The sequence below is a fragment of the Thamnophis elegans genome, chromosome 9 (assembly GCF_009769535.1).
Source record: "Thamnophis elegans isolate rThaEle1 chromosome 9, rThaEle1.pri, whole genome shotgun sequence".
NCBI lineage: Eukaryota > Metazoa > Chordata > Lepidosauria > Squamata > Colubridae > Thamnophis > Thamnophis elegans.
Genome location: NC_045549.1, coordinates 73,019,749 through 73,044,324, shown reverse-complemented (window position 1 = coordinate 73,044,324; position 24,576 = coordinate 73,019,749). Strand labels below are relative to the sequence as shown.

Sequence of the window (24,576 nt, the reverse complement as noted above, 5' to 3'; positions counted from 1 at the left end):
ACAATACAACGGAAAAAAACACAAGAGATCTTTGCTCCATTTGAAACGACCGTTTCTAGATAGCCGTTAAACAGAGTGTGGCGATGGCCTAGAGGTGGCGCTCTTGCCTCACAATCAGGAGTCTGTGAGTTTGATCCTAGGTAGAGGCAGATATTTCTCTCTCTGGGTACAATGAGAATTTTACCTGCTGAACAAAACTCCGCATTGGCAACAGGAAGGGCATCGGGCCAGTAAAATACTCTGCTAGCTCCATTCAGTTGTCCAGACTCCACCCCACAAGGGACTGTGGGATTATTAAATGATAAGGATTTCTGGATAGCCACTAAACCAGAGTGCCGAATTAATAATTCTCCGTTCTCGATGAACGATCATCTGGATTTATGCAGTGCAGATATGGTGAGTCTTACTTTATATTCCAATAAACGTGCAATTCCCCCTCATAGAAACTGATATTAGAAAAGCGGCAATGAATGTGCCTTATTCAATGAACCTCAAAGAGACTAGTCCTCATGTACCCGTACAGCACGGTTACCTTAGTTCGACACCGAATTGGAAACAGGCTACAAGCAAGTCCTTGTCTTGCAACCATTCGTTTTGTGACCGTTGGAAGTTACGACGGCACTGGGGGGGGAGTGTCTTCTGACCATTTTTCACCCCAAAATGGAGGTTGTTAAGTAAATTTTGCCCCGTTTTACGACTTTTCTCGCAACATTTGTTAAGTGAATGACTGCAGTTCTTAAATTTGTGGCATAGTTGTTAAGTGAATCTGGCTTCCTCATTGACTTTGCTTGTCAGAAGGTGGCAGAAGGGGATCATGTGACCCTGAGACGCTGCAACCGTCATAAGCGTGAGTCGGTTGTTATGCATATGAATACAAATCACATGAACCTGGGGAATGCTGCAACGGTCATAAGTGTGAACAAATGGTCCTAAGTTGGCCATAGTAGCTTTGAATGGTCGTTAAGTGAGCTGTTGTAAGTTGAGGACTACTAGTACTGGCTAATCATGCCATTTAGCTCCAAAAGTGACTTTTTTTGGCTTCTTTCTCTTAAATGGACAATGGTTTCTTTGTCTGAGGGCAAGGACAATTAGAAGCACATACAAGTAATCCTCAACTTGCAATGATTCATTTAGTGACCATTCAAAGTTACAGCGGCACTGAAGTGACTTAATGATCATTTTTCACACTTCCAACTGTTGCAGCCCTTACGTGGTCACGTGGTCAAAACTCGGATGCTTGGCAACGGACTCATACTTACGACGGTTGCAGCGGCCCAGGGTCACATGATCCCCTTTTGGCAAGCAAAATTAATGGGGGGATTCCAGATTCACTCAACCACCACTAACGTAATAACCGCAATGATTCACTTAATAACGGTGGCAAGGAAGGTCGCAAAAACTCACTTAACAATTGTCTCTCTTAGCAACAGGGCTAAGGGTGGGCTCAGCTGTGATCATAAGTTGAAGACTGCCTCTGTACACCTTCCACAATGTTCACATTCTTGGCATAGTAACAAAACACGTTGCAAGAACTAATTGCATAAATTCAATTGCCAGAAAGAAGCCTTTCGAAGTAGGAAATAAATTTAATTTTCTGCCAGGCTCTCAGCTGCCCATTCGGTTGCCTATCAATGAAACGCAACTCTGCTCTACTACTGGTCAACATTCGGTTGCTTGGCGTTGCCAAAAGAACCTAAAGGTCATGTGAACACCATACCTGACCTTCCCAGTCGGCTTTCGAGAAGCAAAGTTCACGGGGGGAAAGTCGGGTTCATTTAATGAACCCGTGATTCACTTAACAAATGCAATGATCCGCTTAACAACTGCGGCCCCCAAACATTTGAGAAATCGGATGCAATTTCCTCAAGAACGGCTTTGCTTAGCAATGTAAATTCTGCTTATAGTTGTGGTCAAGGACTACTTATAACCGGGATGGCGAACCCATGGCATGCAGACCCCTCTTTGGCATCATGGCAGCTGTCGTCGCAGTCCAGCTCTACCGCACATGCGCGCGTGCCTACTGCTGGCCAGCTGGTCTTTGGGTCTCTGCCGTGTTTGCATGGGGGGCGGGGGGCATGTGCGGGGTTGCTCGCATTACATTTGGGGCGTACATGTACATGCCCCCCCCGTGCCCCGTTTTGGGTCTGCACCAACCTGGAAGCCAGAAATGGGCGCGGGGGTGGGGCGCATACACATTGCATTTGGGGGTTTCATGCGCGCACGCTTTGGGCACTTGGTACCCCAAAGGTTAGCCATCACTGACCTATAATCTATTTTTGTGAGCATCTTATTTCAGAAATATCAGAAATATAGGGATGGGGAAGAGGAGGCTAGGCCAGCTAATTTGGAATTTAAATAACCTTTTTTTTTTTGAGGAACTGAGACTTAACTAAGGCGTGAGAGCAGCTCTGTACCAGAAACAATGGACGTGGTCCAATCAATGTGTTCTATATTACACACCGGTTTAATGAGAGTTCGGTAATACAACTTTTAAAAAGTAAGAGAGGGAACAGGAGGATGATGAAAAGTGCTAGAAAAAGTTTATACCAGAACAACTGATGCTAAATACAATTTATGGAACAAATACAACAAGCAATTTTGAGTAAGCCAAGTTGCCCCTGAGCCATTATGTACTCGAAATGTATGTGATTTTAGTTTATAAAGTGTTTAGTTTATATTCTGCAATCCCTTCCTCTCCTGCTCGTTCCTCTGGCTATTGTTGTTGTCTTCCTTTTTCCTTTTTTTCTTCTTCTACCTACGAGAGTCATAGTTCCCACGCATTTAACCATTGGCTGCAAAATGCTGGTGGATGATGGTGATTTTCCTTAATATAAATATACAAATCGCATCTCTGAAAATACGGAAGATTTATAGGATGAAACTCTCTCATCTTTCAATATATTTTTTGGGGGAGTAGAAAATTATCGATACTGAGAAGGTATTACAAAAATACTTGGTGAGGGCTTGTCTGCTGAAGTTTTCATACGAGCTGGTTGGAGGCAGTTCCAAGTTTTTTGTTTTGTGATCATTGCGAGCCGAATCTACTGTATGCTCTCCGGAAGTGCTTCAATGACGCAAATCTTTTTCTCTGGGATCTTAGGAATCTGGAAAGGTCTCGGAAGGAAATCCGTTTCTAACAAAGGAAGAGCTGAAATTTATGTTGCTAGAACAGTGGCTTTTCTCAGCTAAGGCAGGTCGAGGTGTTTGCACAGGGGCAGGAGATGCCGAGGAGTGGAGAAAATTTCCATGCCTGCCACACTTCCCCAGCGAGGTAGATTTTTTTTAATCAATTTTATCAACGAGGGTCACACCACAAGAGAAGTACCACGGGTGTCCCATTCACACAGTTGCATGACAAAAAACAGATCACTGCGCCCCACCGGAAGGTTTTGCTCAGTGAATCTACCAAGACACTTGATCCCAAGCAAAACAAAAGGACAACTTACACAACCCCCATACACAAAAAAAGGCAAATTCAACCAGGGTGTACGACATCTTCGTGGACGCCCGTTTTCTGCTAATCCCTGGAGATTTATTTATTTATTTTTCATTCATTCCTAAGGTTGAGGATTTCATTTTCTGCATCCCAAATATATATATATGCGTGTGTGTCTTCTGGAACATGCTTCTCTAACCAACCATATTAAAAAAAAAAAAAAATCCATTCATTGCATTGCTGGGCATAAAAAGGAGACATGCCTCCTTTTACGACAGGCACACAAAGTCTCTGGCAAGGATCAGCAAAACTGGATTTGGGGGTGGGGGAACCAGCAACTGTATCATCGATATATACTGGCTGATTAAATGGCAAAACTAATCAGCTTGATTATAAGATGTCTTAAGTCTGACGGAAAGATAATCTATCCGCTGGCAAACGAGGGGGGCGCTTAGCATCCCCAGGAAACAAACAAAACATAAATGTTCACATTCTTTCGGTCTGTCCGACGGCAAGAATCGAGAAGGGCCAAGCAAACTTTTCTTTTTTTTTAACTGACCATCAAGAAAAGGAGATAAAAATCCAAAGATCCAGTCCAGCTGAATCGGAATTAAAATGCTGAGGTGAAGAAAAAAAAAAAAGGGTGGGGGGGGAAAGAACCGGAAAAGGGCAGAGAAGTGAGACGTTCTAGACGAGCATATGGCGTTTCCGGTGGAGGGCAAGATGGTCAGAACGAGAGAAACTGCGATCACAGTCCGGACACTGGAACGGTTTGACTCCGGTATGTTTCCGGAAGTGCCGCGTTAGTTCGTCCGATCGAGCAAATTTCCATGTGCAACCTTCCCAAGTGCATTTGTAAGGCTTTTCACCTATGGATATATATATTTTTTTGGTTTAAAAAAAAAAAGGAAAATGTTTTTTTAAGAAACACAAGCGAGATTATTTTTAACGATACATAAAAAAAAGCAATATTTTTTTCAGCGCCAGCAATTTCACTAAACGTCTCCCCCTATGGTCAGGCGCTACATCCATACACCTATGCACAAGAAACTTCTCAACCAGCTTAGCAGCTGCTAACAATACATTAAAGGACAGTGGAATTCAAGAAAGGTTGATTTAGCTCGCTTGTGACTACTTTGGGATTCTAGGCTGATACCTCTTTTAACTCCGCCCTCAACTTCTGCCACTTCTTCCCCTACATCAGTGGTGAAATGTAAAAGTTTTTGCCACCGGTTCTCTGGGCGTGGCGTGGTGGTGGTGGTGGATCATGTGACTGGGTGGGCATGGCCAAAACTTTTGTTAATTTTCAAAGCATTTTTTTTACTACCTATTCGCCAAACCAGTAGTAAAAAATGCTTTAAGAACTGGGGGAAAAAGGTCCAGCTGATCCGCACCATCATGGGAAGCTTAAAAAAAAATTTTTTTTAAAGCATTTTTTTCCTGCCAGTTTGGGCGAATAGGCAGGAAAAAATTGCTTTAAAAAAGTGGGGGGGGGGAGCATTTGATGATTGCGTGGCTCACAGCTGATCCGCGCAATAGTCGGAAGCTTTTTTTTCCACTTTTTAAAGCATTTTTTCCCTGCCAGTTCAGGCAAATAGGCAGGAAAAAAATGCTTCAAAAAGCGGAAAAAAAGCTTCCGACGATCGTGCGGCTCACAGCTGAGCCGCGAGATACTCAAAAGCTTCCCTTTTTTTTAACTACCGGTTCGTAGAACCACCGACAATCGTCCTTACCGCCAAACCAGGCCAAACTGGGAGGATTTCACCCCTGCCCTACATCTTATTTTTTCAACAGATATTTTGATTCTGGGTGGAAACATTAGTAAAATAGGTCCTTTTCCATTCAAAATGTGCCACAAAAAGAGTACATTTTTGCTCTCTTGCCAGCTATGGGTATTTTCCACAGCCAATTCCGGATGAACTTGCTGTAACAGATTAAAAAGAAACAAAAAACACCCCTGTACTGCAAAGAATTTCAATGCGATTTCTCAAATTTAACTCCTGGATTGGTTCCAACAGGTTTTGAGAGCATTAATGATGCTTAGTACAAGAGTTTTAATTTTAATGAAGAGTTTAATTTGATTTCTGCCCAAATTTGGGAATCTTATGAGGAATAATATGCATATAATTCTGTGGAAGTTTTACCATACAGGTAGTCCTTGAGTTATCACCACAATTGAGCCCCAAATTTTTGTTGCTAAGTAAGACATTTGTCAAGTGAATTGTTGCCTCATTTTGCGAGGGGAAGCCAGATTTACTTAACAACCAGGTTAAGTTGGTTACTAATGTACCAACTGCAATGTTTCACTTAACAACTGTGGCAAGAAAGGTGGTAAAATGTGGGGAAAACTCACTTAACAAATGTCTCACTTAGCAACATAAATTTTACTACTGGTATCACCAGTGGTGATGAGTCCTTGGGCCAATGATTATAGCCGAAGTTTGGGCCCAAATCCCAATATCCAAACTTTCTAAATTTGAGAAATGTCACAGCGACATTTCAAGTGGCTTTCAATGCTAATATTAAATGGAAAAAACTGGAAAGATGGAAAGGAGAAGAAAAATAATCCATAATTCTCTCCCCAAGAATTTTTTATTTGCTTTAAAAAGCACATCATAAACTTTTAAATGCAATTCAGTGCTTTGGGGAAGGCGTTTACTGCCAATATAGTAGGGCGTGTTGGTGAATATTCCAATGAGTCACAGTTAGAAGGCCAAAAAAATAAGTTTAGCTGTCAGACAGAGAATCAAAATGTACAAAGGAGAAAATAAATATCAGCCTCTTGAATCTACTTGTGAGGGAATAAATCACTAACCGTGTTTTCCTGAAAATAAGATAGGGTCTTATTTTCTTTTGACCCCCGAAATAAGCGCTTGGCCTTATTTTCAGGGAGGTCTTATTATTTTTGAGTTGCAGGAGGTGGTGAGCATGGTCACCTCACGAATGCTGCTGTGTTGCAATATTTCCAGGGAGGGCTTATTTCAGCGCATGCGCTCAAAAGCCTGATTGGGCTTATTATCCAGGGAGGTCTTATTTTGGGGGAAACAGGGTAAACACAGTAAAACCTGTTTCCAAACAAGCTTGCATAGGATATACAAGAAGTCCTCGACTTACGACTTCAAGTTACAACCGCAACGACAGCCCAACATTTCTGTTGCTAAGTGAGGCAGTTGCTAAGTGAATCATGGCATTTTGTTAAGTTAGTAGCACATTCGCTAAGTGAATCTAGATCCTGGGCACACGGCAACCGTCATAAAGGCGAGTCAGTTGCCAAGCATCTGAATTGTGGGGATACTGCAACGGTCGTCAGGTGTGAAAAAATGGTCCTGAGCCGCTTTTTGTCAGTGCCGTTCTAACTTCGAACGGTCGCTAAGCAAACCGTTGTAAGTCGAGGTCTACCAGTATTAGGAGCTGGGTTTTTTTTAACCTTCATTAAGCTTTCCAGCCCACCCCGCCAGAAGAAAATAACACTTGCTTCCTACCTGTGTGTGTCCTTCTATGGGCTTTTAAATGAGAGCTTTTAGTGTACACCTTGTTGCAGCCGTCGTAATCACATCTGTGTATCCGTCTCTTCCTTTGCGTGTCTGGCGATTCCACAGGTAGAGGCCTCTTCCCAGGCTGGACTATAACTGAAGGATGATTCCTGCGTTAAGTTGAATCATATGTTAAAACTACAACCTTTTTCAACTAAAATCTCCTTCTTCTTCTTCTTTTTAAATGGCCCACCCCAGAGTTCACTTCTTCAATCCCCGTTTTTGTCTTCTGCCGGCGTCAATAACATTACACCCATGTGGAAAAAATTCAAGCCAAGCTTACTAAATGTCATGGACTTCTGCGGTAATAATTTTGGCCGACTTTCCTAATAAAGATTTGGTTTCATTTATTCTCTGGAATGAACAAGACATCTGCCCCTTTCCCTATTTCTCTCCCCCTCTCTTATTATCTATCTATCTATCTATCTATCTATCTATCTATCTATCTATCTATCTATCTATCTATCTATCTATCTATCATCTATCATCTATCTATCTATCTATTTTCTTTAAAACAGTAGGATTTTGACTGAGTATTTTAAGCTGCAATCTTGTTTCCCAGGAAAGCAGAATTCAGAAATTGTGGTCCTTCTATTGGTTGACACATTTTTCTAAATATCTTAGCAAAGATATTTTTTTAAAAAAAAATTGATACAGATTCTCTCCCCTCTCCGATGCTATGAATGCTATCAACTTCCTTTGCTCCACCGACATAAACTCAACAGGTTTTATTCTTCATCTATTTCTTTTAAAGCCCAAATAAGAATTTCTGGTTTGGTGCAACCACAAAGATGCAAAGGACTTTCCTAAAAGTAGAACTAAGATTTATATTTACACAGAAATGCATTCTTTGTATTTCTAAAACAGTGCCCCAGAAATGACTTTTGTAACATTTCTTCTGCATACTACAATTCAGGTGAGATGCACAGTGTGATATATTTGAAGTTCACACAGACCACAGTTCTAGATATATACGTATGAAATTGGACCCTGCTAGGAAAGATAAGACGACGGCAAATGGATGAAAACCTGATCGCACTACTGCAATTAACACAAAAGAGATTATATTTTATTCTGGCCAATGGTAAAAGAATAATCTCAGTTGAACAAATCAAATGACATTCCCCCTGAGCTTTAACAGTTGGAAGGGACCTTAGAGGTCTTCTAGTCCAACCCCCTGCACAAGCAGGAAACCCTATACCATTTCAGACACATGGGTGTCCAATCTCTTCTTAAAAACCTCCAGTGATGAAGCACCTATAACTTCAGGAGGCAAGTCGTTCCACTGATTAATTGTTCTGTCGGGAAATTTCTCTTTACTTCCAGGTTGCTTCTCTTTTTGATTAGTTTCCATCCATTGTTTCTTGTCCTGCCTTCAGGTGCTTTGAAGAATAGTTTGATTCCCTCTTCATTGTGGCAACCCCTGAGATATCAGAACACTGCTATCATGTCACCTCTAAGTCCTTCTCTTTATTATACTAGACATACCCAATTCCTGCAACTGTTCTTCATATGTTTTAGCCTCCAGTCCCCTAATCCAGTGTTTCTCAACCTTGGCAACTTGAAGATGTCTGGACTTCAACTCCCAGAATTCCCCAGCCAGAGAATGCTGGCTGGGGAATTCTGGGAGTTGAAGTCCAGACATCTTCAAGTTGCCAAGGTTGAGAAACACTGCCCTAATCATCTTTATTGCTGTTTGCTCAACATTTGAGTGGCCTCGTATCTATGCAAACGAGATTTGTGAATTAGGTTAAGTGTGCAGGGAGTCCAAAGTTGCTATAAAGGTAAGGGTTCCCCTTGCACATATGTGCTCGTCGTTCCTGACTCTAGGGGGCGATGCTCATCTCCATTTCGAAGGTGAAGAGCCAGCGCTGTCAAAGACGTCTCCGTGGTCATGTGGCCAGCATGACTAAATGCCGAAGGCGCACGGAATGCTGTTGCCTTCCCCCCAAAGGTGGTTCCTGTTTTTCTACTTGCATTTTTTACATGATTTCAAACTGCTAGGTTGGCAGAAGCTGGGACAAGTCACGGGAGCTCACTCTGTTACGCGGCGCTAGGGATTCGAACTGCTGAACAGCGTCTTAGCCACTGAGCCTCAAAGGCTTTCATCTAGCTTTCAACCACAATTTACTCTTCCATTGGAGAGATTCAAAAACTTCTAAACTACTTACTCTTGTAGCATGGGAGGGGACAATGAGGTCATCACAGGAGGAGACATTTGCTCTGGGTAGTAGTCGTTTCTTGGCGATTCCAAGCCTGGTTCTACCTTGATAGATTTCGTTAGTGCTGGCTTTTCGTAAGATTCGATGACGGATACTGTACGGGGGAAGAAGAGTCAGTGAATGGTAAATGAAGAGGAAAAAAGCTTGCATTTGTGGGGGGGGGGGAGTTTCTGTCACTGCAATCTTGCTCTTAAAAATTTAAACTGCAAATACAAACATTTGAATTAATCTACATAACTGAATGACAATGCCGTGTTATAATATGCCTTATAACCCAGCCCTTTGTTCTGGTTACTATAGAGAAATCTATAGTGGCTTCCATTCTATTGCTTTACTTTCTATAGGAACACCTATAGTGCATAATAGAAAAGTATCAATTATTCTATTAAGAATAATTGAACTAATCTACATAACTTCCATTCTGTTGCTTTGCTTTGTGCTGACTGTCAGCAGCTCGATTCTCGCTCGGTTCAAGATGGATTCAGCCTTCTGAAGTTGGTAAAATGAGGACCCAGATTGTTGGGGGCAATAGCTGACTCTGTAAACTGCTTAGCGGGTTTTAAAGCACTGTGACACGGCATATAAATCTTTGCTATTTCTAGTGCTATAGCCCTTTCTTTCTTCCTTCCTTCCTTCCTTCCTTCCTTCCTTCCTTCCTTCCTTCCTTCCTTCCTTCCATCCATCCATCCATCCATCCATCCATCCATCCATCCATCCATCCATCCATGGTGTGCAATGGTTAGAATGCAGCTTTGCAGGCTAATTCTGCTGTCAGCAGTTTGATTCTCATCAAGGTGAATTCAGCCTTCCATCCTTCCGAAGATGGTAAAATGAGGACCCAGATTTTGGGGGGCAAGAGGCTGACTCTGTAAAATGCTTAGAGAGGGCTTTAAAGCACTATGAAGTGGTATATAAATCTAAGTGCTCTAGCTTTTCCTTCCTTCCCTCCCCCTTCCTTCCTTCCTTCCTTCCTTCCTTCCTTCCTTCCTTCCTTCCTTCCCTCCCTCCCTCCCTCCCTCCCTCCCTCCCTCCCTCCCATCCATCCATCCATCCATCCATGGTGTGCAGTGGTTAGAATGCAGCATTGCAGGCTAATTCTGCTGACAGTCAGCCGTTCGATTCTCATCGGTTCAAGGTAAATTCAGCCTTTCACCCTTCAAAGGTCAGTAAAATGAGGACCCCTAAGTCCTAGTGGTGTTGCCAAAATTTAAAGTAGAAGATGAACAGATTCCCAAAATAAAATTAAGAGAAGACGGTCCACAAAAGACCAAAACAAACCCAGAGGGTGGGATCCCGAGGACAGATGTTTACCTGGGACGCTGCTTGGGTTTTCCAACTCTTCGGAAAGAACGGTGGACACCATGATAGGCTGCTGAAGGTGAGGGGCATACATGAAAGGGACGGGTTGAACGACAAGGGGCTGAATAACTGGAAGTATCCCAGGGCTCCTTAATCCGTGACGGGAAAGAGCCGCCATGACTGGGGGAATTGTCAAGGGCATTGTGAAAGGCTGCATTCCAGGCAGACCCAGTTTCTTCACGGGAGGGCTGGATGATGGAAGATTTAATAACCCAGGGGAAGCTCTCTGGGGCAGAGTCTGGAATTTGAAAGAGGAAGGAGAATGTCCAGCTGAAGGCGGCGAACTCCGCTTATTCATGGTCAGGTCCACGGGCTCCACCTGAACCCCACTGCACAGTCCCTCTGGAATCTGGTAGAACTTATTGGGCATCATGTCTGGGGTGGAATAGATGACGCTGTACTTGTTGGACTTCATGTGGTCCATGTACGTGGAGTTGAAGGACTACGGAAGAGAAAGAGGAGGAAAGGAATGAATGGAAACCAGTGGCGGAAAAGAGGAAGGAAAAAAATGCATTGGAGAAGAGGAACTCCTTGCCACTTGCTTTTGTCATGCTCTAACTCGAGTTCCATTGGACTTAAAATTAAAGGAAATCCACTGTATATACAGAAACATTTTTGAAAACCAGATGATGAATGACAATACTGCACAGACACAACATTTATTTCCACTCTAGTAAACGATTTGCTTATTTATTAGACTTTTATCCTGCCTTTCTTATTTTATTAGTAACTCAAGGCAATGGACATATCTAATACTCCTTCCTCCTCCTATTTTCCCCCTAAACAACAACCTTGTGAGGTGAGTTGGACTGAGAGGCAGTGATTGGCTGAAAAATCACCCAGCTGGCTTTCATGCCTAAGGCAGGACTAGAACTCCCAGTTTCTTGGTGATTGGTCCAAAATCAAACTTTGACGATTGGCCCAAAGTCACCACTTTGGGATTGGCCCAAAATCACCACTTTGGTGATTGGCCCAAAGTCAACTAGCCAGCTTTCATGTCTAAGGGAGGATTAGAACTCATACTCTCCTGGTGATTGGTCCCAATATTACCTAGCTGGCTTTCATTCCTAAGGCGGGACTAGAACTCCCAGTTTCCTGGCGATTGACCCAGTCGATAAGCCAGCCTTGCTGCCTAAGGCAGGACTAGAATTCCCAGTCTCCTGTTTCTAGGCTTGCAGCTTCTTAATCTCTACACCAAATTGGCTTCTATTCATTCTCATACCCATAGATGTTTTCCTTTTGTGGATGTCCCTTAATCCAAATATTATATTTCAAATCTACATCTCTGCAGAAGCAAATGTGAAAACAGGTAACACTTTTTGATACCTGCAGGAAGTTTTGATGTAAATGCAGTTTATTTATTATAAATGCTCAGAATGTGTATTTGGTCATCTCTGCCCTATTTTTAATCTTTCAGAACTGGAAAAAAAAGTGGATAGCATTGCACACAGCCTTATTGCAATGTAATGAGAATAAATATTAATACTTATACTCTTTTTTAAATACTGACCACTGGAATTGGCTCCATTGCTTCTTGTTTGATAGGGACGGGGTCAAACATTAACATTTTCTTTCGAGATAAATACCTTGGATTCTAAAAAAAAAAGGGGGGGGGGAAGTACAACAGTTGTAATTTTTATTTTACATCATTTCAATATGGCATTAACAAAGGGCATTTCAATTGTGGATTACAGCAATCATCAAACCACTAAACATCAGACTTAAAAGACATTTTCAAACACTCAAAAAAAGTTTTCTTCGGGGTTCGGGGTTTCTGTATTTATGATGCTAAGATGTTAACATTCTAAACCCAAGATCCTTTAAAAAGCAGGATTACAACCAGGGGTGGGATTCAGCCAGTTTGGACCAGTATAGGCGAACCCGATGTTAATTTTAATCTGGTTCTCTGAACCAGTAGGTGGAAGGCCTGGTTGACCCCGCCCATCCCATCCCTCCCCTTCCCAGGAGTCTCCACGCAGCCCAATTTGGATGCGAGTTAAGCCCAGGGCCTGCGCAGAGGTTCTAGGAGGGGGAAAAATGGGCCTACCGGAAGTCTGAAAACGGGCCTGTTTCTGGCCTCCGGAGCCTGGGGAGGGCGAAAACACCACCCCTGCCATGGTGCAGGAGGCTGACTAGTCCAGTGTTTTTCAACCTTGGCAACTTGAAGATGTCTGGACTTCAACTCCCAGAATTCCCCAGCCAGCATTTGCTGGCTGAGGAATTCTGGGACTTGAAGTCCAGACATCTTCAAGTGGCCAAGGTTGAAAAACACTGGACTAGGCCACACCCCATAGAACTGATCTCTTCCTTCCTTCCTCCCTCCCTCCCTCCATGTGTGTGTGTGTGTGTGTGTGTGTCTGTCTGTCTGTCTGTCTATCTGTCTGTCTCTGGGTGTCTCTTTCTCTCTTTCTCTCTCTCTCTCTTTCTGTCTCCGTCTCTCTGTCTCTCTTTGTCTCTCTTTCTCTCTCTGTGTCTGTCTGTCTGTCTGTCTGTCTCTCTCTCTCACACACACACACACACACACTATCATGAACTCTTTTGTGACCTGCTGCAATGCTAACTGGAAAGCAAAGCTCGGCCCCGTTTTTTTTCCTGGTGGAGGCCTAACCCCAAGATCAAAGAGTTTTAAACAAATGGAAATAACCTCAGTCCCGTCATCTTGAAACCGACTTCCTGAATTATGAAAGGTGAAACCAAAGGTGGTTGTGATTTTGTTTGCAAAAAAGTCACAATTAGCTCTTCCAAAATGAGTGTAGCACGCACATTATCCAACGCCTCTCCAGCACCCTTAATTTTTGCAGAACTTCAAATTATACAACTGTTGTCCATTACGTTGCACGGGGGAGTGCGCCCCGTACGGCCTCAACTGAGCCCAAAACTTATATTGTTTTTTTTCTTCTAGTTTTTCGTTTTTTGTATTTTAATAAATGTTTCCAATCAATGCTTAAACAGTGTGGCACCTAGGTGTCATGCATTCTAATACAAAGAACACTAATAAAGTTAATCATAATTATTACATTCAATCAACCTATGCATTAATAATAATAATAATAATAATAATAATAATAACAACAACAACAATACACATTTATATTAAGTTGCAGTCTTTTATTGTTTAATCATTCCACATCTTCTCTCGTTATTACTTTCATTTTGTTATATAAAAATGTATACACTAATATTCCCTCTTCTCTTATTTCTATCACTTATTCTAGCTTTTAATCATGTCACCTTTTATTGAACAACTTTTTCTGATTTCTAATCATGACACCTACCTTAAACAAAAGTTTAGGTTGTTAAGTGAGGCATTTGTTAAGTGAGTGTTGCCCTGTTTGATGACCTTTCTGGCCTCAGTTGTTAAGTGAATCACTGCAGTGGATAATAAGTTAGTCACCCGGTTGTTAAGTGAATCTGGCCTCCCGATTGTCTTTGCTCACCAGGAAGTCGCAAAGGGGGTATCACGTGACCCTTGGGTTCATAAGTATGCACCCTTTTCCAAGCATCCAAATTTTGAACATGTGATCATAGGGATGCTGCAATAGTCGCAACTGTGAAAAACAGTGGAACGGTCACTAAATGAACTGTTGTTGTGAAGAACCAGTAATTTAAGCTCCAAACAAAAAAGATTTTTCCTGATTAGAAAAACCTAGTCAGAGTAAAATACTTTAAAATTCATATTTGCTGATTTAATAGCCAGTCACCGGTATGAGTTTTTGCCAAATTTTTAAGGCAAAAGCAGAGCCAATTTTATGCCCCCCCCCCCCTTAGGGTGGAACAACATCAGGCTAGAAACTGGGAGGTTGTGGGTTCTAGTCCTGCTTCAGGCACGAAACATAATCACATTTCTCTCAACACCTTTTGAAAGAGGCGATGGAAAAAAACTTTCTGAGTCAATCCAGAAAGTCTTTTGAGAATCAGAGGTTTTTTTTTAAAGGCAAAAGACTGAAGCTTTGCCCCTCCTGCGTTTCCAAAACGCTCTTTCCCTCAACGGGTTTTTTCTTTAAAAAATATAACAACATTTTTGTTTTATTTTATTTTTTGCAATCAGGAGCTATTGTCTTTTCAACCCCCCAAAAACAAACTGAGCGACAGCGCGGACTCTGCAATGTTCTTTAAAGTCAAATCAGTAGGCCAAGTTCAAAGAGAACCCCCTCCCCCCACACCATGCCCAACATTTTAGACATGTAGAATTGTAGATAGCATTAATAAGAAATCAGATAACGAACCCTGCTCCCTTAAGAAAACAATCTTGCTTTGCCTTGTGTTAAAAAGAAAAAAGAAAACTGCACGGGGTAGTTTTCCCCATCCCTTCCCTGCTGCTCCACCCTGTGGATCGAGGCCAAGGCAATGCAACTTGTCCAAACAGGACACCGGTTGTGATAAGATTTCGCTCACGCCCTGCGCTAAGCGAAGAAACGAGGTTTTTGTATGCAAATAAGGCCAGGTATAAAAGGCAAGAAACAAGCCCAATCTAAAGCGCAGGTCTGATAACCAGGAGAGAGCAAGTCGGGGATGGCAAAAATGAAATCTCTTTTTTTCTGCTCTACACTTTCTCCTGCTGAAAGAGGCAGGATCACCAGATCCGGGGAAAGCAAGACGAGAAAAGAGATTTTGTTTTATTTATTTGTGCATGTATCGTATTTATAGGCGTCCTCAACTTACGACCACTGCTAAGCAAGACAATTGTTAAGTGAGTTGCATGCCCTGTTTTTACCATCTTTTACACAGTAAAATGCCTGAATTCCAATTACTTGACAGTGGTCGTGAGAGTGAGGACTGGATACAAGTCCAGTCACTTTCGGTGAGATTGGGAGCTAATCAACTTGATAAATAAGTCACTTTCAATCGGAATAGAGCTGTAAGTGACCTTGGAGGTCTTCTAGTCAAGCCCCTGTTCAACGAGAAGACCCCATACCCGTGATGGCAAACCTATGGCACGAGGAGGCCCTCTCTGCGGGCACACAAGCCATCGCCCAGTTCAGCTGCACCACGCATGCGCGTGCACCTCCCAATGGCCAGCTGATTTCTGGGTCTCTGCCATTCATGCGGGAGACGTTTGTGCATGTGTGAGGGCTGGGCACACACGCACAGGGGGCGGGGGGAGTAGAGGGGGGGTACAGCATTCCCCCCGTGCTCCATTTTTGGTGCCAGGAGGCTTCAGGGAGGGCCTCTGGAGCCCACGGGAGGCAATTTTTGCCCTCCCAGAGGCTCAAGGAAAAACTCTGGAGCCTGGGGAGGGCAAACAACAAGATGCCCGGAAGTTCCGAAAGTCCGTAAACAGGCTCTGGAGGACCCCTTCCCTTCTGCCGTGATATAGGAGGTTGAGTAGGCCGTGTGTGTGTGTGTCGCGGGCGCATGAATGTTGTGTGCGGGCACATTGCATTGTAGGTGTGGGCATGCACGCACGCACTATTGTGTGCACAGGGACAATTTTGGAGAAAAAGGTTAGCTGTACCTGTGCATTTGTTTTTTCTTGCCTAAATGTAGAACCTTAACCTTTTCCACCACTGAATTGCATTTTGTTAGATAGGGACCAGTGATCAGTCTTGCCAGGGTTCAGTCGAAGCCTGTTGTTAACCATCCAGACTGAAATCTTGATCACTCTTACTTGCTTCCCTCTACAGATCCCATATGTTTCTGTAAACACATTTTCCTTAATTCCCACTTCCTTGTGAGAAAGGAAGGAAGGAGGAACTCATTCCAAAGGCGCTGTGAAATTCTCTTATTTATTCCTCTCAAACTTCCTAAAGTTTAGAAGACAGGCTGCCATCAAAAGAAAACAATTTACATTTCCTTCAGTAGTCCAGCAAAAAAATAATAATAATTCTAACTAAGTTCCCTCAGTTAATCGAAGTATTTTTTAAGTGCTTTGGCACTAATATTTAAATAGAGCCAAAAATAGAAGCAAAGGACACGTTTGTGCAACTTAAAAGAAAATAGTTTTGAAAACATGCTACTAAAATTAAAACAAAATCAGTTGCTTTTTGCCAACAAGTCAAATATCAAAACTATGCCTTTTCTAAAAGTCTAAGATAATTCTATTGTTCGCCCATTAAAAAATCCAATCATATTTATCTGGAGTGAGAGAAAATTGCTAGAGAAATACAATAGAAATACAATAATGATTTAAGTGAATGAACTGAATACACCTTCAGATAAAGCTTTGATCACACTGTTCATTTTACAGTATTTACATAGCTTGTTATCTTGCAGTGGTACACTTATTTTCCCACAATTTGTTCTGTTTTTGCTTTGTTTTAAGAGGGGAAAAACCCCCCTAGTTTTGAAAGGAAAAAAGTATGTCCAAGCTGAAAAATGCATTTTTATTCATTGCTGAAGTTCAAGACCCTGGTTTCTCTTTAACCTTTTTCTAGGATGCAATTGCAGCTTAAAATTCTGAAACACAGTGCCTAAAAATTCAAACTTTTTGAGATTCTGTGTGAAACCTAATGGAATTATTGCAACAACAAACTGTATTAAAAATCATAGACTGACTTATTTTAAACTATTACCACCCTGAGCAAACAATACAAGCTAACTTAAAAAAATAATAATCCAAACACTAAGCTTTCTACTCTATTCATATTTTATTTTGAAAGAACGAAAACATTCTTTAACCTGAGAAATTACAGAGTTAGGATTTGAGTCAAAATTCCTCAACAGATCTTGAACGCAGCCAAACAGATGAAACAAAGAATGCACTTGTTTGTGCATGCTATGCTTCCATTGTGTCTTTGTGATCTAATTAGATCCTTCCCATTTGCAGTACTAGTTTTTTTGAGAAGAAAAGATCTATTATCACAGAGCTCCCCAACCCCTCCCGGGGCTGCAGCCCACGTCTCGGCCATGAGCTTGCGTGGAACCATCCCCTCTCCCACCCCTTCGCCGGTCCGCAAAGCCGAAAACATTGGGAAACTTTGCAGAAATTGATGAACAACACAATGCAGTTGACATTCGTCTGTCAATCTCCCTTGCCTCATTCGAATGCAAACTGTTGTTGGAAGAAATGTCCATCTGGGTTCAGTTCCAAGCGGGAAGAAGGACACTGGGAAACATGGAGGCCGCTTGAAAAGATGGCTTAATGGTGGACAGGATCACATGGTTTGAGACACATGGGTGTATGGGAGAGAAAGAGATTTATACCCTCTGTTGGGCTTTGAATTTGAGTTTGTATTCTGATTGGTTGTCAGACTCCCGTGGGGCCGTGCAGGGGCAACTCTGTAGACTGTCCTGAGTCTCAAGCTTGGTTGACTCTTGCTGGGTGATAATGTAATGGACGGGCTTTGGGATTCCTATTATGGTTCTGCCTGAAGGAGGTAGATCTTTGTTATGTAGATCTACCATACTACATAACTGGCTCAGGCCTTAATGGCTCATTGACAAAGGTTGAGTGGGTGTGAGTTTCTGCCTCCCTTTTAGGGGAAATATTCTGCCCTTTTAATATTTCCTAAAATGTTTCATTTTTCTAGGAGAGGGGTGGGTGCTAACTTCCTACACTGTTACAAATCATATAATTTCTGATTTAATGGACATTAAGAATTAACAGTGATTTCTTAATTGCAGAACCCGGGAGGCAGAGTTGAAAGGGGGATCAGCCCAGAATTCTTACGTAGCCACAAGCAGAGAAAATCCAACCGCTCTCAAACTCTACTGACACTTCTCTAATTCTAATCAGAGGTTGGCCATTAGTTGAGAAGATTCCTGGGCATAGCAATGTTTAGCAATAAATCAGTTTAATTGGACTTTCACATCTGGACCTGATCTTTGGTGCCAGATTTTGAACAAGATTCTTTTTTGGGGTTAGTTCTGCCACCTGTGATTTAGACCTCTGTCCTTCCTGACAGGTGAATATCTTGAGGGAGGTAAAGGAAACTGGTTCAGGAGCTGAACACATATGTGAGAGAGGAGGTGGCCTTGTCTGTTTTGAAGACAAAGCTGGGATGGTTTCTTCTCAAGAAGCCATTGCTCAGCTCAACAACAGTAGGTAAATATTTTCCTGTCTGCAATCTCCCCTTTTTAAGGGAAAGTTGTTGAAAAGGTGATAGATCTGCAAATGCAGAAGAATTGTAGTTACAACTGTTAGAAATTCTGTATATAGCTCAACAGAACAGACAGTGCACAATCCACATGTGGTTTTCGCCTTAACTGCCAGAAGGAAGCAGCTTATACCATAGATGCAACTGCAAACTTATAAACACTGCCATCTACTGATTGAAGAATATCTCTCTCTACTGAATATCACTACTTGTATAAAATCCATGAAATTCCAACAGTAACTCTTAATGATTATATGGTTAATACTGTCCCCCCCCTTTTTCTCTTTTAACTTTCCTACTGAAAGATGGGGAAATAAGTCTCTTGGAGTCATTTTAGCCTAGGACAGTGTATAAATCAAGTTAGTAAGTAAGCAAACAAAAATCTTCCAAGTTGAAATGGCTAAGAGCGTCCGGCCAGTTCTGAGAGACAAAGAATTCCTTATCAGAGCAGAAAGTTATCTGACTTCCTGTCTTAAGCTTCAGCTTTCAGAGAGCAAAACAGCCAGGAAAGAGAACAAGATTTAAAAAGCAGACATTTAAAAGCAAATGAAGTACAGATAGTTCTCAACTTTCAACCGTTCCTTTTAGTGGCCTAGTTCGGAGTTACAATGGCACTAAAAAAAAGTGACTTATGACCATTTTTCACACTTACTGCCTTTGCAGCAGCCGCGGGGTTGTGTGATCAAAATTCAGATGCATGGCAACGGGTTCTTACTTATGACTGCTGCTGTATCCCAAGGTCATGTGATCCCCTTTTGACAAGCAGAACCAGATTCACTTAACGATTGTATTACTAACTTCAGTGGTTCACTTAACAACTCTGGCAAGAAAGGTCATAAAATGGGTCAAAATTCACTTAAATGTCTCACTGAACCACAGAAATTTTGGGCTCAATTGTGGTTTTAAGTTGAGGACTACCTGTTTATGGAATGGTATAGGGGTTTCACCCCCCCACACCTTCAAAGCAGAGAAGAAAGAACTGCTTTAATCAATTTATTAAAAGATTTTGATTCAAAACAGATATTCAAACAAACAGAGGTGACGTGTATTAGTAGTCGGGATTTATAGGCAAGGTGCATGAAGTGGTTTCGTTGCTGGAACATATGGAGAAATTTTCATGGGAATATGACAGTCTAGATCAGTGAAAGTGAACTTTTTCATCACCGAGTGCCCAAAGCGGAACACGCGTGCATGCGCCTGTGGCCGAAGCACCAGAAATCCGAAGACCAGCTGGCTGGTGCGTGCATGCCAGAAGGCTTTCCTTCGCTTTCATCCATAAGCAAGGTAGGAAACCTCACACATCATGTATTTGTAAACAATAAAATTCATTCCAATTTCAAGAGGGGCTACTGGTGTTTTAGGAATACAGCAATCCTGGAGATATTGCTAACATTTAGCATTATGTTTGAAATGAGATATTTTGTCTATGGGGAGGAAAGCTATGGCAAATCTAGACAGCATACTATAAAGCAGAGACATCACCCTGCCAACTAAAGTGCATATAGTCAAGGCTATGGTTTTCCCAGTTGCAAGGCTGAGCCCCAAAGAATGGAGGCCTTTGAACTCTGGTGCTGGAGAAGACTTCTGCGAGCACCTTGGACTGCCAGGCCATCCAACCGGTCAGTCCTAGAGGAGATCAACCCTGACTGCTCTTTAGAAGGCCAGATCCTGAAGAGGAAACTCAAATACTTTTGATGAGAAGGAAGGACTCACTGGAGAAGAACCTCATGCTGGGAACAATGGAGGACTGGATGGAGTCACCGAAACAATCAGTGTGAGTTTAAGTGGACTCCGGAGGATGGTAGAGGACAGGAAGGCCTGGAGGAACGTTGTCCATGGGGTCGCGATGGGTCGGACGCCAATTCGCAACCAACAACAACATTTCGTCTCTGGAATTCATATGAAACAGCTGGAAGGCTGAAGACAGACATGGTAGCCAATACTTTCGTTAAAAGGAAAAATGGAAGAGAAATATCTCTGAATATAGTTAAGGTAAAAATAAACACTTTAGAGAAAGAAAGAAAAAATGTTCCCAGCAGGTACTAATTCTCTTCTGCTTTCCCCTTTGGGAATGAAATCAAGCAGATGGAATATATTGGACTACACTACAAAAAAATTTAAAAGCAAAAACTGGCTTATGCCCCCCCTCCCCTCCCCACCACACAGATAAGTCTCTTTCCTGTTGTTAAAGCAATTTTTAGATGTGAAAATCTATGTTTTATGCAAGGTGGTTCTTGAACTGAAAAGAGCCATCCCCATTAAACAAACAGGCATCCATGCCCTGCATGGCATACAAGTCTCTTAAATCCTTTGCATTGGGATATATAAACAGTCCTCGACTTACGACCGCAACCGAGCCCAAAATTTATGTTGTGAAGTGAGACGTTTGTTGAGTTTTGCTCCATTTTACGGCCTCCCTTAGCCACAGTTGCTACATCTTTTGCACTTCTTCAGTTAGTAACCTGGTCGTTAAGAGAATCTTGCTCCCCCCTCATCGACTTTGTTTGTCAGAAGGTCACAATAGGGGACCAGGTGACCCCGGGATGCTGCAACCGTCATAAATAGGAATCTAGTTGCCAAGTATCCCAATTTCGATCATTTGACCATGGAGATGCTGCCATGAAGTGTGAAAAGCCATCATAAGTGTGCTAACTTAGAACAGTCACTAAATGAACTGTTGTTACGTTGTTATCTCTTTTGTGTCTTTTCCTCTAAAGAATCAATAGTCTGAGTATTTAACCAGAGTACCTCAACCTTTCCACATTAGTGATTTTCTTGTTCAAAGTCTTACCAGCTCTTATCTTCCTAAGGCAAAGGTAAAGGTTCCCCATATGTACTAGTCGTTCCTCACTCTAGGGGACGCTGCTCATCTCCGTTTCAAAGCCGAAGAGCCAGTGCTGTCCGTGGTTATGTGACCGGCATGACTAAACACCGAAGCCGCACGGAACGCTGTTACCTTCCCACCAAAAGTGGTCCCTATTTTTCTACTTGCATTTTTTACGTGCTTTCGAATTGCTAGGTTGGCAGAAGTTGGGATAAGGAACGGGAGCTCACTCTGTTATGCGGCGCTAGGGATTCGAACCACGAACTGCCAACCTTTCTGATCAACAAGCTCAGCGTCTTCACCACTGAGCACTGTGCCCCTTCTTCCTCTTTTTTCTTTCTACTACAACACATTTATCTTTCCACCTGGGCTGAATGCACTGATTGGAGATATTTTCACCCAAACATAATTTCTCTCCTCTCAGTCCCTAAGTATAAAACTGCAAGTCAGGTCAGATTAAGATCCATGGAAGTGAGCTTCCGAATGCCATTTTTCCTGTAGCAATGCAAAATAGAGTAAAGTGGCTGTCTTTCAACATCACAATCAATTATTAGTTTTGATAAGCATGATAAGTAAGGCCACACTTGGAATACTGCATTCAGTTTTGGTCGCCACAGTGTAAAAAAAGATGTGGAGTCTCTAGAAAGAGCGCAGAGAAGAGCAACAACGAAGATTAGGGGACTGGAGACTAAAATATATGAAGAACGGTTGCAGGAATTGGGTCTGTCTAGTTTAATGAAAAGAAGGACCAGGGGAGACATGATAGCAGTCTTCCAATATCTCAGGGGTTTCCACAAAGAAGAGGGAGTCAAGCTATTCTCCAAACCACCTGAGGGCAAAACAAGAAGCAATGGGTGGAAACTCATCAAGGAGAGAAGCAACTTAGAACTAAGGACACATTTCCTGAGAATTAGAACAATTAATCAGTGGAAGAACTTGCCTCCAGAAGTTGTGAATGCTCCAACACTGGACGTTTTTAAGACAACACTGGACAACCATTTATCTGAAATGGTACAGTATAGGGCTGTGATGGTGAACCTACGGTACACGTGCCACAGGAGGCACATGGAACCATTTGTTCAGGGCATGCGAGGCTCAAGCCTCCAAAGCGTGAAAAACCGGCCCTACGGGCAAACTGGAAATTCAAGAATGGTGGCTTCTGGTTTGTCCGTAGGGCTAATTTTCGCTGTCCGGAGCCTTCAGGGGCCTTCAGGAGGCTTCCCTGAAGTCTCTGGAGGTTGAAAATCAGCCCTAAGGACAAACCGGAAATCACCATTCCTGAACTTCCGGGTTCCCTGTAGGTCTGTTTTTTGCCCTCTGGAGGCTTCAGGGAAGCTCCGGGGGGCGGGGGGGGGGGGGGCAGGGCTTAAAAAGCTTCTGGAGCCTGGGGAAGGTGAAAAAACCGCGGCAAACACCGGGGTGTGTGTGTCTCTGATTGCACACACGCACGCTTGGGCCTGCGCACGCATAGCATTATGGGTGTGGCACGCTGGCGCACGACCCCCCTGTGCTCCCCCCACTTTTGGCACGGCAGTCAAAAAAGGTTTGCCATCACTGGTATAGGGTTTCCTATGCCTGAGCAGTGGTTGGACTAGAAGACCTCTAAGGTCCCTTCCCAACTCTGTTATTCTGTTCTAACATTCAGAGGAAATAATGTCCCAAGTCTGGGCTAATTAAATAGTAACTCCTCAAATGTAGGGACCTTAGAAGACCCAGCTATCTGCTGTGAGGTGAGTGGAGTAAGTGGGATCATGTACATTATTATCATCGTAATTGTCCCAATGCAACCGATGGAAATCACAAAATTTGCATCATTTATGTGATGATGTCATGGTAGACATGACATCATCATGCCTTCTAATGACCTTCCATGTATGGAGATCCATGGAAGACACATGAGAGATTTTACAACACGCCAAGCTGAGGTTCCCCTAACAAAATTCTCCAATATTGGAACAGGATCCGGAAACACTAATATCCAATGTGGAAGTAGTCCTCAACTTATGACCACAATTGAGCCCAAAGGTTCTGCTGCCAAGTGAGACATTTGAATGAATCTTGCCCCATTTTACGGCCTCTCTTGCCACAGTTGTTAAGCGAATCACTGCAGTTGTTAAGTTAGTAACCCAGTTGTTAAGTGAATCTGGATTTCCTCGTTGAGTTGGCTGTTCAGAAGGTCGCAAAAGGATAATCACATGACCCTGGGACACTGCAACAGTCATAAGTATGAGTCAGCTGCCGAGCGTCTGAATTTTGATTGTGTGATTGTGGGGATTTTGCAAGAGTCGTAAGTGTGAAACAGCTACATCAATTTTTTCAGTGCCGTTGTAACTTTCAACGGTCACTCAACGAACGGTTGTAAGTTGAGGACTATCTAGATTCACATTTTAGGATAATACAACTTTAGCACAACTGAATATTAGACAGCGATCGTTCAATAAGTATTACAAAATTACAGATTTTTGTTTCCTGGAATGATAAAAATAAAATTTCCCCTCGTAAATATGATCCCGTCTCTAGGGGGCAGTCCTCATCTCTGTTTTGAAGCCAAACAGTCAGCGCTGTCCAAAGACATCTCCGTGGTCATGTGGCTGGTATGACTAAATGCTGAAGGCGCACAGAACGCTGTTACCTTCCCACCAAAGGTGGTTCCTATTTTTCTACTTGCATTTTTACGTGCTTTCGAACTGCTAGGTTGGCAGAAGCTGGGACAAGTAACAGGAGCTCACTCAGTTACGCGGCACTAGGGATTCAAACCACAGAACTGCCGACCTTTCTGATCGACAAGCTCAGCGTCTTAGCCACTGAGCCACTGCGTCCCACCTAGAACAATAATCGTTCATATTAACCCATCCCTTTAATTTAGAGATACACATTTCAAGCTAATGAAAATAGACCACGGCAGAAAATGCCAGGAGCAGAGGCCTCCAAGGGAGCAGGGGGAGGTCAAAACAACAACAACAACGACACAAGATGACAGCTGCAACAACTGTGCCACTGAAGCCAGGCCTTCTATTACGTGGGTTGTATGCATGCATCACACTTACAAAAGAAGGTTTAATTACAAAGGACAGGACTCCGATCCCTCCTCCTAGCTTCCTTGTACCCAATTTCATCCTTCCACCACAATTTCATTTTATAACCAGACACGTTCAAAGTTCATCAG

The 24,576-nt window shown here is 42.6% G+C and overlaps 1 protein-coding gene across 1 annotated transcript in view; it reads right to left on the bottom strand.

Annotated features, from left to right (window-relative positions):
* Positions 1-2,518: 2,518 nt before the first annotated feature.
* KLF3 (Kruppel like factor 3) overlaps positions 2,519-24,576 on the bottom strand; it is a 35,119-nt gene continuing 13,061 nt past the window's right edge. The window contains exons 2-6 of the mRNA XM_032223945.1: positions 12,061-12,144; positions 10,503-10,992; positions 9,141-9,285; positions 6,919-7,079; positions 2,519-4,305 (exon numbers count right to left, since the gene is read on the bottom strand). Coding sequence (XP_032079836.1) covers positions 4,124-4,305; positions 6,919-7,079; positions 9,141-9,285; positions 10,503-10,992; positions 12,061-12,117 — 1,035 coding nt within the window. The 5' untranslated portion in view covers positions 12,118-12,144 and the 3' untranslated portion in view covers positions 2,519-4,123. The remainder of the gene's footprint in view (positions 4,306-6,918; positions 7,080-9,140; positions 9,286-10,502; positions 10,993-12,060; positions 12,145-24,576) is intronic.